This window comes from Zingiber officinale, chromosome 4B (genome assembly GCF_018446385.1).
Source record: "Zingiber officinale cultivar Zhangliang chromosome 4B, Zo_v1.1, whole genome shotgun sequence".
In the NCBI taxonomy this organism is placed as follows: domain Eukaryota; kingdom Viridiplantae; phylum Streptophyta; class Magnoliopsida; order Zingiberales; family Zingiberaceae; genus Zingiber; species Zingiber officinale.
In genome coordinates, this window is record NC_055993.1 from 76,380,886 (window position 1) to 76,396,491 (window position 15,606).

Below are 15,606 nucleotides of genomic sequence, written 5' to 3' on the forward strand. Positions count from 1 at the left end.
CAGTTGTAACCAAGTAAATACTCGTGCCTCTTCCTTTATGTTTTTGATTTACTGCTTTGCTTTTATTATGCAAGTGTTAGCTTAAAGAGTTCGAGAAAGGGTTGTTTGCTTTTGATTTTACAGGATATCCAACAACCCCCCCTTCTAGCCGGCCGCAACGGTCCTACAGTATTCTGTCGGTAATATTGAAAATTTTTTACAAAAGGAAACATATTTTTCGTCGATAAAATTGATATTTACCGACGGGAACATATTTTTCGTCGGTAAACTTTACTATGGAAATTTATTTTTCGTAGTATATTTGACCGATGGAGTGCTATTTTCGTCAGTAATAACTGACGAACCAATATTCCATTGATAAAATTGTTTCCAACGAATTAACTCCTGACAAATTATTTTCCATTGTAATTCTGTCCCCAAACCTCTTCACTGACGAAATAACAACGGAATATTTCTTCGGTAAGTCCGATTGTTTTTGGTAGTGAAATACATAATCACATCATGTGGCTTGGAACTAAGGTTCTTATCAAACAACAAAGGCAAACTAAATTTGAAAGATGAGAAAATATACTTAATAAGTTATAGGTACCAAGACCTAAAAACATAGTAGAGATCAAAATTGTTCCAGACTGTCCTTTCATTAATCTGGTAGAAGTGGTAACCACCCACGTCTACACGTGTGGTTTGCCTTTAAATAGGCGTCCAAGTAGAAAATGAAGAGAGGGGGAGAGGTGATGTGAAAAGGTTTCGTTTCAGATGCCGTGTCTTCTGAAAATCTCTGAGGAAGAACATTTATTGACAAAGGAGATTTGGTTTGTAGAATTGTGAATGGTAGTTTGATCTTTCATCATTGCTCTTCCGATGATAAACACGAAGGTCATGAGTTGCCATCATCAATCGCTCATGAAGAACATAGGATCTGTTGCGAATCCACTATAAGTATTTACAAATTTCATATTTGTATTTCATGTGATAGATTGCTACAATGTTATCAAAGCAAGATCTATTTCTAAATGCATGAAATAAATTACCTCAACACGTCTCTAGGTTGAAATCCCTGTGATGATATGTATGTCTCACTACACCTGTTCACTAATAGTTGTCGGAAGTATCGCCGCTGCGTCGTCACATTTTGTCATCACCAGGTGAGATGGTGATTGTGTCGCAATCTATCGTCGTTATCGCCATCACTAGGCGGTATCGCAAATGTATCACAATCTACCACTATTGTCAGACCCCAAACATAGTGGTCACTCACACAGAGTTTATCTCCATTTCTAGCCGGTGAGAGTGATATGAACCCGCAAGTGCACGGGCGTCATCAAGTAATAAAATTTATATAAGTCGATCCCACGAGGACTGAGGATCAAATTCTAATTAGTTTTACACTTCAAATTTAGCTAAATAGAATCAATAATCATTTAATTTGAGATTTTCGACTAAGATGTGAAAATAAAAGAAAGATAACTGAGGAAGCCCTTAATTCAGAAGATGTTTTAGGCTGTTGGTTTCATTGCAATGGTGAATGTTGTGCTACGAATTCGCACATTCCTAGTTCTCTACTTATATGTTTGTAGGACAGTCTAAATTACTACCGAATACCACCCCGTGACGGTGTATCGAAGTACTTCCCTTGCCAGTAACCAAATATGTCATCAAGTGAAGAAGTAACTTAGAGAGTCCGGGTTTTCAGTAAAGTACCTCATGTCACAAGGCCTCCCCCTAGTTTTCGCCACTTCGAGCTGCCAGCTGGTTAGGAAATCTAGCCGCTCGGGAAGGCGCATGAAGAAAAAGTATTCCTTCTAGTGCTTGTTGGAGGTCAGCATCTTGTCAAAAAAGACTAGACCAACTTGCGACTGGAAGAGGAAGGTCCTCTGATCGGACAGTTTAGGGTAATAGAAGTAATGAAAGCCCCGAGGGATAAGAAGAATGTTGTGCAAATGGAATAAGATGATGACTCCACATAGCAGCCGAAATGAGTTCAGCACGAGTTGAGGAAGGGAAATGAAAAAGTATTTACAGACCGCTGGAATGAAAGGATGAAGAGGAAACCGCAGACCGACAACAAATTGATCTTGGATGAAACAAAAGCAGCCGGTCGACGGAGAGATGGGCCGATCGGACGAAGAAGGCAGAATGATCTAATGATCGGGAGGAATTTCAAAAGCATCGCGCATGCTCTCAACGTCACCCCTATCGAACCTACACTCCATGGATAAATACCATATTCCAGCAGGGACAGGAGCAAGCGACTGAGAGGAGCTGGCCATCGCAAAAATAGATGCAAAAATGAAGAAATGCGATCAAAAAGATAAGAAAAGGGCGTTGGAATGCCGTCGGAACAAGGAGAAAAGCCGAAAAAGAATCAAAGACAGGCGCAATAGGGAGAGGGCTTACAAGAGAGGTCACCGGAAAAACAAAGGTTGTCGGAGAGGCAGGGAGCGTCGCCGAAGAGGGGAGCACGTAGGAACGCAAATGGTCGCCGAAGAATTCCACGTGGAGTGTGCAAAGGAAGCGGCGCAGGGGAATTATAAGGCCTGGGCTCGGCCGACCGGAGCCGTCCGATTTAGGTCATGGGAACCTAGGCCACGATCTCACCGTCGAATTCAAACCGCCAAACGTCACATCATGTCTGTCACGTCAGGCGTGTGGCGGCAGCAAGCGCAACACGTGGCGCGTTACCACGAGTCGGCATTTAATGACGGCATAGAAGCGCGTTCAGCCTTAATGCACAGGGATTTGCACGTTCTAAGAAATCTGGGTGATGTCAGCCGGACCGCGCTCACTCAAGACAATCCAAGGAAAATTTCTACAAGTGCAAACCTTCGACAAGCCGATCAGATCGAGGGAGCACACTTATGCCTGAGCGACAAGCTTCAACAGGCCGATCGGCGAGGAGTGCCACACCCCGTTTGAGGGCCACACAGGGTCAGGTCGATCGGGAGGAAGGTGGCTCACACTCGTCCAATCAGTCGGACTACAACCTCCTTCGACTAGACTTGAAGGGGAGGCTTGTGATGCGGTGATTAGGAGGGAACCATGCTGCCACAGTGGAGGTCAAAGTCAAGACGATCAATGGGTGTACGGTTAGCCAATCGAGCGAGTCATATGCCGATCGGGGATTAAGCACTGACCCACCATCTTTGGCACAGGGAGTAATCAAACCGACGCTCAAGGGACGCGCAGAAGCCAAGCCGAGCGGCACCTCTGCTCGCCCTAGCAGCAGACTCTACATCAGCTGGGCACGCAGACAGTAAACTATCCACCGAGTGGCTATCCCGTTCGGCCCAGCAATCAAGCATATGGATAGCGGGCTTCTGGCCGAGCGGCTATCCTGCTCGGCGCGACAGCGGACTTTTAGACGAGCGGCTATCCTGCTCAGCGTGACAGCAGACAATGCAGGGATAGCAAAATTCCGGCCGATCGACCATTCCTCTCGGCCAAGCAGCAGACACAGCAGGATATCTTTCGATATCCTTTTGGGGTCTAGTGCCGCTGACAGGCGGCATGGTCAGACAGAAGATCGTAAGGCGGAAACTTCCACTGTCACTTCAGAGATATGCTCAGCCCGTTAAGGTACTGTGTCAGGGACACTTTACTGACTTGTCTTTTTAGGGAAAGCTTTGAGATGCGTGCTCATCTTGGGAAGCGTGCATGCACGCTTTCGAGGCTCTATATAAAGGGGGGTCAAGCATCGGCGGAGGTATGCTTTACACGTGATTTCTACTGTTGCGCTACAGTCCTCTTTGCTTCTTCTTGCTTCGCCGGAGACTAACTTGAGCATCGGAGGGCCATCGTCGGGACCCCTTCCCTGGCTCGGCACTGACGCTACTTGTATTGCAGGCAGGAGCGAGGTCCACAGGAGGTCAGCAGGAGCGCCACGTCCCCAACATCCACCTCATCGACTTTCGGACATGATCAACCCTAAAACTTAATTTTTTTTTTTTTGGCATTAATTAAGGGGAGTAAAAGGAAGGTTAAGGCATTAAATTTTTTTTTGTTAAAACATTATTTTTCAAGATTTCAAAGTTTTTTAAAAAAAAACAAAGGAGTTAAGTATTCTTTCTCAAAATTTCAAAGTTAATTTTTTTTTTAAAAAAGGTTCAAAATATTTTTGAAATAGAAAGTTCAGTATAAAAATCTCTTTTAAGCTAAGTACTTAACTGAGCTTTTATCAAACATCTTTTTTAAACTAAGTACTTAACTAAGCTTTTTATCAATTTTTTTTTTAAAAGCTAAGTACTTAACTAAATTTTGATAAAGCTAAGTATTTGATAAAGTTTCTTTTTAAAAGAGTTCATCTTCTTAGCTAAGTATTCTTACAAGGAATTCTTTTTAAGTTAAATATTTTATCAAAATATTTTTCAAAACTAAATGTTTATCAAAATCCTATTAAAGCTAAGTGTTTCTCTTACTCTTTTTCAAAAGCAATTATTTTCAAAGCTTAAGTTCTACTAAGTTTTTTTGAAAAAGTTAAATATTTTCAAAGCATTTCTAATTTAGCTAGGTGTTTTTCAAAGCAATTATTTTCAAAAGCTAAGTCATTTTCAACTCTTAAAAATTAGCTAAGTTTCTTTTTGCTACCTTTCAGTGGGAGTTTAAAGTTAAACAAAGTAAATTTTTTACTATCTTTACATGTTATACAACCTTCTCTCTACTTATTTTCTTTTTGATATATGTCAAAGAGGGAGAGAGGAGTTAAAGTTAAGTGAAACATAATTGTATGAAAGGGGGAGCATAAATTTTTTTTTTTACAAATCATTGTATTTATGTTCATGCTAAAATTCCTTAATTATTGTTATATTTTACTTAACTTTGAAGCAGGTTGTCATAATCAAAATACAGGTTCGATCGTCTGGTGCTTCCTACACCAACACCTTGAAGGCTCCTTTCACAAGGGCGCAAGGTGCCTTCCATCTTCCTTAAGGGTGCCTTCCACCAGTCATCTTGAATAGTTAACCTTCAAGAAAGGTTAACTTTTCCTCGCTCTTTCTCTTGGGTGATGCTCTAGCTGTCGGGTGATGCTCCGGCCGTCCGAAGTTGAGCTCCCCCGAACCAACTTTGACCTTCTCCTCGAGCAAACCTCTTCCCTAATTTCTCGTCTCTCGAATGTCTCGTACGTTCTTCTCGTCCGCCAGTGTACACTTCTGCAATAGCTCGTTCCTCGTATGTACAGAGCCCATCAACTCGCTTTTCATGCCATCCTTCTCGCTAGCTGTATCTTTCACTCAACTTCTTGTATTCCTAAACTCTTGTACACTCAGACACAAGGCATTAAAAATAATAGGACTTAACTTGACTTGGTTGACTATATCAAAATCAACCTGGGGTACTTACAATTTTAAGGACATATGAAATCTTTAGGACTTCGTAAAATATAGCACATTATAAAGATAATTAGATATATGAAATGTCATGATCTATTAAGTGTAAATGTATTTGTTACATTTGAATAAAATCTCTGTGAGAATGTTGGCAGGTTGAGATTAGTCCACTTACATAAACAATCATCTCTATTTTGTTAAGTACAAATAGAGCTAAGTTATTTATGGGACAGCTAATGAAGTTGTGCATGGAGACATACCTGGAAGTTAGGGTTGCCTTGATTGTTATATCAAGATGAGATCATTTATGAAATTGATAATGATCAGAGTAAATGTACCTACCATTTACTGAACCTGCTGGAGGCCAAATTTGAATTCAGGATTATAGATTAGGAATATTTAGATCACAAATTTGTACGATGTTGAAATTGAGAAAAATTGTCACTCTTTGTTAGTAAAGAGAAAAATATCGTAGCGTGTGATTCATAGCACATGTGCTATAGCGACAATGAGGTAGTAGAAGAATGGATCTCTATTTCTCTACTATGTAAGACCCTTAACATTATAAGTTAATCTCAATTTTACCCTAAGTGATTATTTAACTGTCGACTTCAAGTTCCAATCAGTGATTACTACTTTAGCATGTATTATATTGGCTATGAATGATTCAGTCTATGGAGCATAAATAGGAAAATAACTAATTAGAATGAATAGATTCTAGCTAAAATGGAAGATTAAAATAGATTTACATCTTTAGCATTTATATACTAGTCGATCAATTGTATTTTTTATTGAGTACTTAAAATATGATTATGAATAATTATATTGATTGAAGATATTAAGCATTCGCTCGACCTAATAGTCATTACGAGAGATTGGAGATGTTCGTATTGATATAAATGATTTAATTTAGAGTGAATGCAAGATATTGATGTCTCTAATTCGTGTATAATAGAGCCGCTAAGTTAAGTGTAATAACTTTTTTAGTATTGATTGTTCAATGTCTCTGTTGTCCCATGAACACTTTTCCTTAAATATGCATTGGATGTTCTAATATGATTTTTGTGACTAAATCCTTATATGATCTTTGTAACTAGACCCTTATATGATTTTTGTGGTCATACAATCTTTATGAATATTTTTATCTTTGTAACTTAACTAGGACGAGTAGGAGATATTGGAGATAACTCTCACATCTACACCTTGTGTGGACATGGTAAGCACCCATGTCTACACTTGTAGTTAGCCTTTAAATAGGCATCCAAGTAGAAGAGCAAGAGGGGGAGAGGTGCTATGAAAAGGTTTCGTTTTGGAGACGGTGTCAAAGGATCTGTGAGGAAGATCATTCATTGCCAAAGGAGATTTGATTTGTGGAATTATGAAGGATAGTTCGATCTTTGTGATTGCTCTTCCGATGACAAACATGAAGGTCATGAGTTGCCATCGTCAATCGCTCGCGAAGAACACAGGATCTGTTGTGAATCCACTATAAGTATTTACAGATTTCGTATTTGTATTTCATGCGATAGATTGCTACAATCTCATTATTAGCCTTGTTTGTCATTCGATCGGCCGTGTGACAAGCAGAATAAGTTGGCCATCACAATGAAACACATCTGTCCTTGGACCCCCAATAAGCAGATATATAGAGAAGTATACATCATTAGCTATTCACTTCTTAATTGGCAGAAGAAGATTTGAATACTCAAATCATAGGAAAGAGTTTTATGTGAACTGCTTACCTTTTGCCCACCGATCGTCTTCACACAATGCACTCTATAGAGCTCTCACTTAGCTGAGTTGGTAAGTAGTAAATTGATTATTATATAAAGTTTTGGAATCAAATCTCAAAATTGGTAGGGTGTAAATTCTTATAATCTATATAAATTTATCCCACCTACTACTTACATTCTTAGTTATCATGATTTATTTTCCTCCATGTTAGTCCTAGCCTCCTAGGACAGATTGATGGGGTGTTCGAGATAAGCATATTTACTTTTTACCACAATGTACTATGTAGAGCTTCGCGACAAGTGAGTTCTGATAATGATGCAATTGGTAGTAACTGAACAATATGTTCCTGATAAGCACCTGAAAATCCATGCTGGTTCTGTCTGATAAGGATTGGCACCAAGAAAAGAATTTACAAGGAACACTACCTTCTACCGATAGGATAAACAATCTAGTTTGAGCATACAAGCAAGATATACAATCAAAATCTCACCAAATTTGAGTAACTGAAAAAAAAAATTCATGAGCAATTAATACTAAAAGCGACTAGGAACAATTCTCATATGCTCTACCCATTTTGTTTGTTTGTACATCTAAAAATATAGATCAAAAAAGGAAAACCAATAGAAATTACCAAAATACAAGACAGAACAATGTTTCTTTTCATTATTGAACTGTTATATATCATGTACAGTGAATATGGTTAGAATTTAGCACTGTTATATGATGGCGCTTTTAATAATTGAATTTTTATAAAACTTATTTTAAAATATTTCTTCACCTTATGGGATTATTAGGAGAAAGATGATACGCTTACTTACGGAAGTGACTCATCATCCAGTCATAACGAAACCATTATTTTCTTCAATTATTAATTGTACTTTTATGACTCATTAAATGGGATATCTGATGCCAATTAAATAAAATTACAATTCGCATTTGATCCTAACAAATAATTATTTAATGACCTTATACTTACCTAAATAAATAAAATTCCACAGTCAATTGTTAGAACCATCAGGTGCACTAGGTTACCTTGTTCAATAGGTAGCATTTAAGATATAATTTCATAGCTAACTCACCACTTGGAATTAGAGAACGTTCTTAGGTAAGTTCGAGGTTTTGAAGATTTCTTTTCATATACATCTTCTCTATCCACTTCAGTTTGGATGGAATTCTTCTTAGTATCGTTTAATGCTTGACATAACATAAGATGCTATGCCTGAAAGACCGCAAATTAGTAGTCGTGCAAATTGGATTGGAAATCTCCACAAATACTTTGCTCGACAAACTTAAACTACAAGATTTTCAGTTGACTTGAAAGAAAATTGCTTGAGTTATGGAAGAAAATGTCATCTAAAGATGGCAAAACCAACCCAGCAATTCAGTTCCAATTTTTCTAGTTTGATTGCTAGATCAGTCCGGTCGTTATAACTATGCATTGCACGATCATTGAAGTATATTAATTCAACAAGTAACTCAATAGTATCCAAAAATGTAATGGCAGAAGAACTAATCACTAAGTACTGAACAGGATCAGTTGCCACAGAAACTTCACCATTTGACCTCTTTAAGATTTGAGCATCACTTTTTGCTTGTTTCACGCTACGACTAGAACCTGCATCATCGTTACCAAGTCTCTGATGTCGATGGCATAGGAAAGTTCTGCAATGCACAGACATTTAGACGACAATAATCAATGAAATCATGTCCTGGTAGATTTAAGCATATTATTCCACAAAATTTATACAGGTATGTTTGAGAACCATGGCAAGGCCAACAAAATGCAATTGTTTGAATCCAATTTGTGGTTATCCAAGCATTAAAGCATCATGAGTATCTTAAAGAGGCAAAAGCAGTATTGATCCAAGAACCTTACGACTAATTTTTGGGAAGTGTGTAGAAATACAGACAAAGGTAGACAAGGTGAGGTAAAAAAAACAGTATAATGATTGCAAATACCTGTAACTAGGAAGCTCTTCTGAGCAGCAAGGCCAAAATATAAGAGAGACACGAGTCAACAGATGATAGAGCAACAATGAGCACAGCCACAAGAACAAGGGTAAGCATAGCTGTCCTCAACTGAAGATGAAAAACAAAAATAATGAAGTTCTAGAATAACCCACATTCATAATTTTTCTAGCATAAAATGTTTTAAAAAAAACAGCAGATTTGTTAGACAAGCAGCTTTGTCTCATTAGAGTTAATACTGAAGAAACATATGGACTATGAACCAAAACATGCAAAAACACTCCTGAAACATAGACCTAAACTAACATGATGACTCAATGCTTCTCATCAAACCAAAATTCCAGCACCACTTATCCACATTTTCACAAAGCTTTGAATTGTATCAAGTGTTGCAACCAAGACCTATTTCTGATGCTACATGCCATTCAAATGCCATAACTGTGCTTGAACAACCACATGACTTGTACCATTCTATGCTACGATCTGCCATTATCTCTGATGTAGTCAGTCCTTATATAAGAAGCTATATTGAATTCAGCATCATGCATCCTCCAAGCAAACTTTTCATATTCCGTAACAACTTCTCCAATCATTTGCTATACTCTTCATGATATATATTTTTGGGTCATGCTATCTTTTTTGTGAAGCCAAAGAACTTTTCAACCACATTTCCTAAAGTCCCAAAACACTTTATGCTCCATGTTAGCAACCTTCACAAAAACCTTCAACAAAGTGGCACCATTTCTTCTTAGGACTTCAAAGAGGATGAGTGATGGGTGTGTTTTCATCATCACCAAACATCGCATTTCAAGTTAGGCATCCTCATCAACTAAACCTTTAACAAACGTTTTAAGTCTCAACTAACTTTAAATTTTAATCTGATTGCCTCATCCAATATCTTAGCCACTAATATTTATTTGTAGTTAGCCGCTTTCTTTTGAAGGGGAGGTTTGGCGTAACGGTAAAGTTGTTGCCATGTGACCAAAAGGTCACGGGTTCAAATTCTGGAAATAACCTCTTGCAAAAAGCAGGGTAAGGCTGCGTACAATGGATCCTTCCCCAAGACCCCGCATGGCGGGAGCTTCATGCACTGGGTTGCTCTTTTTTTTTTAGTTAGCTGCTTTCTTTTCCTTAAAATCAAGCACATAGATACATACCCAATACACTAACATAACATTGAACCTTCACGGAATTCTTATAATTGATTCACTCTAGGAAAATACAGCCACAACAAGGAGGGAAGTTTATAAGCTTCTCTAAATGGAAAATAGGATGGTTAGAGATACATCATATTTCAACTTTTAAGTCACAAGTTCAATTTCAGAAAGACAAATAAAATTAACACTTTTTTCTCACAAAACTTAAACTTGAGTAAACAATTGCCAGCAGTTTATACTAGAATTGGCATGGAAAAACTTCTTCATGTCACTGAAACTAGCAATCTATTTTATTTCAATGTTCTCAAAATGTCTGCATATTATGTTCTCGATAATGAAGCTCAAAGCAACCTAATACTCAGGTTATGCTTTCAGTAAGACAACTATCTAAAATTATGAACTTTATACAAGGGTCTTATCTGAAATACACCATATGCCCATTAGGCAATCCAATGATTTGGACTATATAGCTTGTGAAACAATTTTACAGCCCATAAATACAATCACCTTGGTTCCAGTGGATTACCAGAGTTAACTCAGATGTGTGTTGACCAAATATCTAGGATAGTTGTGTTCACAACATTTGCATAATTCATGAAAGGGTTGTATGTGGCATCCAGATGCCTAACCCAGGGTTGGCAAATAAACTTAGGTGACACCGCTCTTAAAAGATGTATAAATTATTTTGCAGAATATTAAAAACCATGATATGACACAAACCAAAGAAAAAGCAGAATCCGATTTGGTATATTGTGATATTTAAAATTTATATCAAATTAGAAATGTTTAGTTTGTTATTTCAATGGAATCAATTGTCATCTAATGGTGGAATTAACCAGTGGCAAAAGTAGTAATTCATGTATAATGATGCCTTGGGTGTAAAACCAAGAAACTGATTTTAAAGATAATAAGTTCATATAGCCAAGAATAATTTTGTCTGCTAGTATTCTCAGGTATACATACCGTGCTTTGAAATGTTGGCCACTCTATGTACTTTATCTGACTAGGCTGTTCAGCTAAGAATACTGCTACAGATTTCAAACTCCTATATGAACAAGCAGAGAGCACAGTGAGTTCTGCAAACTTCGTTATCAGAGAGTAGCTCATTTTAAAAAAAAAATACTTACCATGCAATATCCTTCACCATAGTCTTCCAAAATGGTTCATTGTCAAAATCACCTCCATAAGATAATCTAGGATGGTCATTACTTCTTAATGATGCACATATGAGCTTAGAACCCAAAACTGATTTTATCATAGTTTGTCCAATGTTCTATTAAATAAAGAAAGAATATAATAAAAATAAAAAACATAACTCCAACAACTATTCATTTGAACGTGTACAAGATAGATTGCAAAAGAACTTAACAAATGAATTGGTATTCCACAGCTGGTAAATTGGAATTGACACAGTGGAAGGCTTGAACAAAAGTGGACCTAGAAGGAGAATGACATGTTACAGAAGTAAGATATTCATCAAGCATAAGTATTGAATCATGCATTTCATGAACAGTATGAACAATAAAGAGTAGGCAGTGCAGACCAAAACCTGAACGAGGTGTGATGCCGCCAGCAATTGCCATCTTCTTTTTATGAAAATCAAAACAATTTTTTTTTAAAAAAAAGATATTATACTAGAGTGGTTGATGTAAATAGTTTATCTTCATGAAAAATGGAACACAAACCAAAGCACCAAAAGTCCAACAAACAATAGAAGAGGGTGTGGCGTGAGAAGCATCAGGTTGTGAGGGAGGTAGATCGGGAGGCAGAGGAGATCGAGCGTCCGGCAGCTGAGAGGGGGCGGAGCGTTCGGCTAGGAGCTTTATCGAAGAGGGTGTGCCGTGGGGGTCGAAAGAGGAGGTCGAGTCTATAGGTTAGGTTAGATTTTATTAACGCTTAATAATAAAATAAAATAATAAAATTTAATTAAAAAAAGTGAAGTAATACGTCACAATAATATTTTAAAATAAATTAAAATTAAATTTTTTTTTATTAATTAACCATTCAAATTATCTTGGACAATTTACCAAAGGACGTACATGGTATAATGTATTTATCAAAAGGCGCACCGTAGGTTGGTATTTACCAAAAGACACAGGTAAGTGATGTGTAATACCCAATATAACACTCCCGCGAATCCCCTCTGCTTAGCAGTTAAGTTCCGAAGCATCCGAACCCCTTTTTGAATAGCGTTGATTTTAAAAAAATAACTTTGATCATTTGTCTACCTCACTCCTTCGTAACATGCTAGTGCAGATCCAATTCTGTGGAGAAATCTTCCCTCTTGTGAAACCCTAGTTTAGTGACCTCGAGTGTTTCTCAAGCGGCATCAAGCATTTCGGTGCCAAAAACCAGGACTGATTGCGAGACGCCAGTGAAGGGTTCTAGGGTTTACGTCAATCATCTCGTCTCATAATGGCCCAAAGAAGTCGATCGGGTGTATCATCATTCTCTCAACATCAATTAGCTGTAAATGTATCATTTTACAAACTCTGTGATTTTGAGAAGTTCAACTAGTATGATTAAAATGTTTTAATTTTTATAAAATATAGGGTTCAGTTGACGTTGAACAGAAACTGCATTGGAACAGTGCCCTAGGTCACTTTAAAAGTTTTTTTGAAGCATCCACGAAGAAATGAACGCATCAAGGGTCTATTATTTTACATGACCGACACATAGCGTTGATCAAACAGTCACCTTTTAGTATTTTTTTAGACATACAAGATATGCAGCACATCCGTGGGATTTTGGTCAATATATTTCAAAATTGGGATTCAAGTAGTCAAACATTTAGATTCTCAGGTACAATATATAATTTCGTATTTTAATCACAAAGTAGTTGTATGGTAAAATTAAATCTTTAGTTAAACGTGGGCCTGATATGATATCACATCAGGGCCATAGTGGGCCTGATACGATGTCATATCAGGCCCAACGTGGGTATGATACGATGTCATATCAGGCCCAACGTGGGCCTGATACGATACAATAGAAGGTCTAACGTTTGCTTCATATGACAGCGTATCAGGCCCACGTTGGGCCTGATACTTTTGTATTTGTTGGTAGAAGTCTAATAATCATTAAACTTGGTAAGGTGTTCCGGTTGGCTTCACAAGAAGAGATGTTTCATTGCTGCTTGGTATTGCAGACCGAGGAGCTTCAATTCCGATGAATTCAACTAAAGCATCCGGTGACCTCTTTCTAACATACTTCTTAAACAAAAAAGAAGCTTCTAGATCAAGAATTGAGGAGTTTCTTAAATTTTATGGCAATCGTGTTGAAAGAGAAGATGATGTTTTATTATTTTGCAAATTCTATATTTTGTATATATTTGTTTGTGTCTTATTTTCTTCTAGTACATATAAGGTCCCTTTATGTCTTATAGATATAGTAGATGATTTTGAGAATCTTGCTAGATTCAACTGGGTTGAAGTCATCCATGAATTTATGGCTCCACAATTACCTAAGATTGGGGACATATTTGTTAGGATCCTTCGTACGGCTAGAGAGGGGGGTGTGAATAGCCGACCCCAAATCGATCGCGTTTCTTCCTACAATTCGTTAGCGCAGCGGAAAAACAAACAAGGAAACGAAAACAAGAAGATCAAACCTCAACGCGTCGATGTAACGAGGTTCGGAGATGATACTCCTACTCCTCGGCGTGTCCGTAAGGTGGACGAAGCCTCTCAATCCGTCGGTGGATGAGTCCCCGGAGAACCGGCTAATAATATACTCCTTGTGGGTGGAGAAACCTCACCACAATCTTTTGCAACAGCAAACAAAGGAGTACAACAATAGAGACAACAAACAAGAACAATAGAAATTGTAAAACACTTGCTTGCCTCTTGTTGTCGACTGGAACCTTGATGAAGCAGCTGCTTCTCAGCTAGAACACCAGCAGGAAACTCACGCAGAGCTTCAACAGAGCTCAAAAAAGCTCAAGAGCACACCAGCTCAAGAGTCAAGAGCGAAGCTCAAGAAAAAAGAAGAAATCCTAGAAGCCCTCCCCTTTATACCGCGAAGGAGAACAATGAAGAAACTAGCCGTTGCGTCACAACGGTAGAACCCGATCGGTCTACGGACCGATCAGGGCCGATCGGTCCCGGACCGATCGATCCGCCGCACGAGCCCATCATGCGTACTCGATCGTGGACCGATCAGATACCGGATCGGTCCATGCACCGATCCCAACTCTGGCGGCTTCCGCGACATCGTCTCCTCGATCGGTCCCCGCATCGATCAGGACATGGCCCGATGCCCGTGGACCGATCACCGCTTTCTTTTCGCCTCGCTGGCCGATCGGTCACCGATCGACAAGAGAGAGCTTGTTGATATCGATCGGTCACCGGACCGATCGAGAAAAATAGTCACCGATCGGTCCGGTGACCGATCCGAGCTTGGTTTTTGCCCAAACCAAGTCCCAAGACTTCAAACCAATATCCGGTCAACCTTGACCTATTGGTTCATCATGCTTAGCATCCGGTCACTCCCTCGACTGCTAAGACTCACCAAGTGTCCGGTCAATCCCTTTGACCTACTTGGACTTTCCAACACCAGAAGTCCGATCATCCCTGATCCATCTGGATTTTCCAACACCAGAAGTCCGATCATCCCTGATCCATCTGGATTTTCCAACACCAGAAGTCCGATCATCCCTGATCCATCTGGATTTTCCCTTGCCTGGTTTCACTCACCAGGACTTTCCAACTGCCTAACATTCCAGTTAGGACTTTCCCACTGCCTGGCTTCACTTACCAGGACTTTCCACATTACCTAACATCCCAGTTAGGACTTTCTCATTGCCTAACATCCCAGTTAGGACTTTCTCATTGCCTGGCTTTACTCACCAGGACTTTCCACACTGCCTAACATCCCAGTTAGGACTTTTCCTCGTGCCAAGCTCCCTGCTTGGACTTCTCCGTGCCAAGTCTCCATACTTGGACTTTTCCAGTGCCAAGTCTCCATACTTGGACTTTTCCCGTGCCAAGTCTCCATACTTGGACTTTTCGCGTGCCAAGCTCCCTGCTTGGACTTTTCCGTTGCCAAGTCTCCATACTTGGACTTTTTCCCGAATCAGGTCAACCAGGTCAACCTTGACCTACGGTTGCACCAATAATCTCCCAAACATCTATTCTTGTCCCATATCAAGAATAGAACTCTCTCACGAGTGTCAAACATCAACATGCAACTCAACTAGGTCAATCTTGACCTAAAGTTGCATCAACAATCTTCCCAAGTCAAACATCAAAATACAACTCGAGTCAAGTCACCTCGAGTCGGGTCAACCAGGTCAACCTTGACCTAAGGTTGCACCAACAATCTCCCCCTTTTTGATGTTTGACAAAACCCATAATCAAGTTAGGTTAACCCGATAACCTAACTTAGATTTTCCAACCATCTTCCAATGTCCAATGTTCTTTCCT

General features: G+C 39.0%; 1 protein-coding gene across 1 annotated transcript; it reads right to left on the minus strand.

Annotated features, from left to right (window-relative positions):
* Positions 1 to 8,458: 8,458 nt before the first annotated feature.
* Positions 8,459 to 12,043, minus strand: LOC121975189. The gene is made up of 7 exons (XM_042526656.1): positions 11,869 to 12,043; positions 11,733 to 11,769; positions 11,553 to 11,620; positions 11,311 to 11,456; positions 11,147 to 11,228; positions 9,018 to 9,137; positions 8,459 to 8,720 (listed from the first exon to the last, which is right to left on the minus strand). The coding sequence occupies exons 2-6, from the start codon at positions 11,764 to 11,766 to the stop codon at positions 9,024 to 9,026; spliced, it is 444 nt and encodes a 147-aa protein (XP_042382590.1). The 5' UTR covers positions 11,767 to 11,769; positions 11,869 to 12,043; the 3' UTR covers positions 8,459 to 8,720; positions 9,018 to 9,023.
* Between the last annotated feature and the right edge of the window lie 3,563 nt (positions 12,044 to 15,606).

Bases quoted from the DNA above. Each gene is read 5' to 3' on its own strand.
- LOC121975189 (XM_042526656.1), bottom strand. From the start codon at position 11,766: ATGGCAATTGCTGGCGGCATCACACCTCGTTCAG. The intron at 11,229-11,310 runs GTAAGTATTTTT...TTGTTCATATAG, and splicing joins ATGGTGAAGGATATTGCATG to GAGTTTGAAATCTGTAGCAG. The intron at 9,138-11,146 runs GTATGTATACCT...TTTCATCTTCAG, and splicing joins GGCCAACATTTCAAAGCACG to TTGAGGACAGCTATGCTTAC.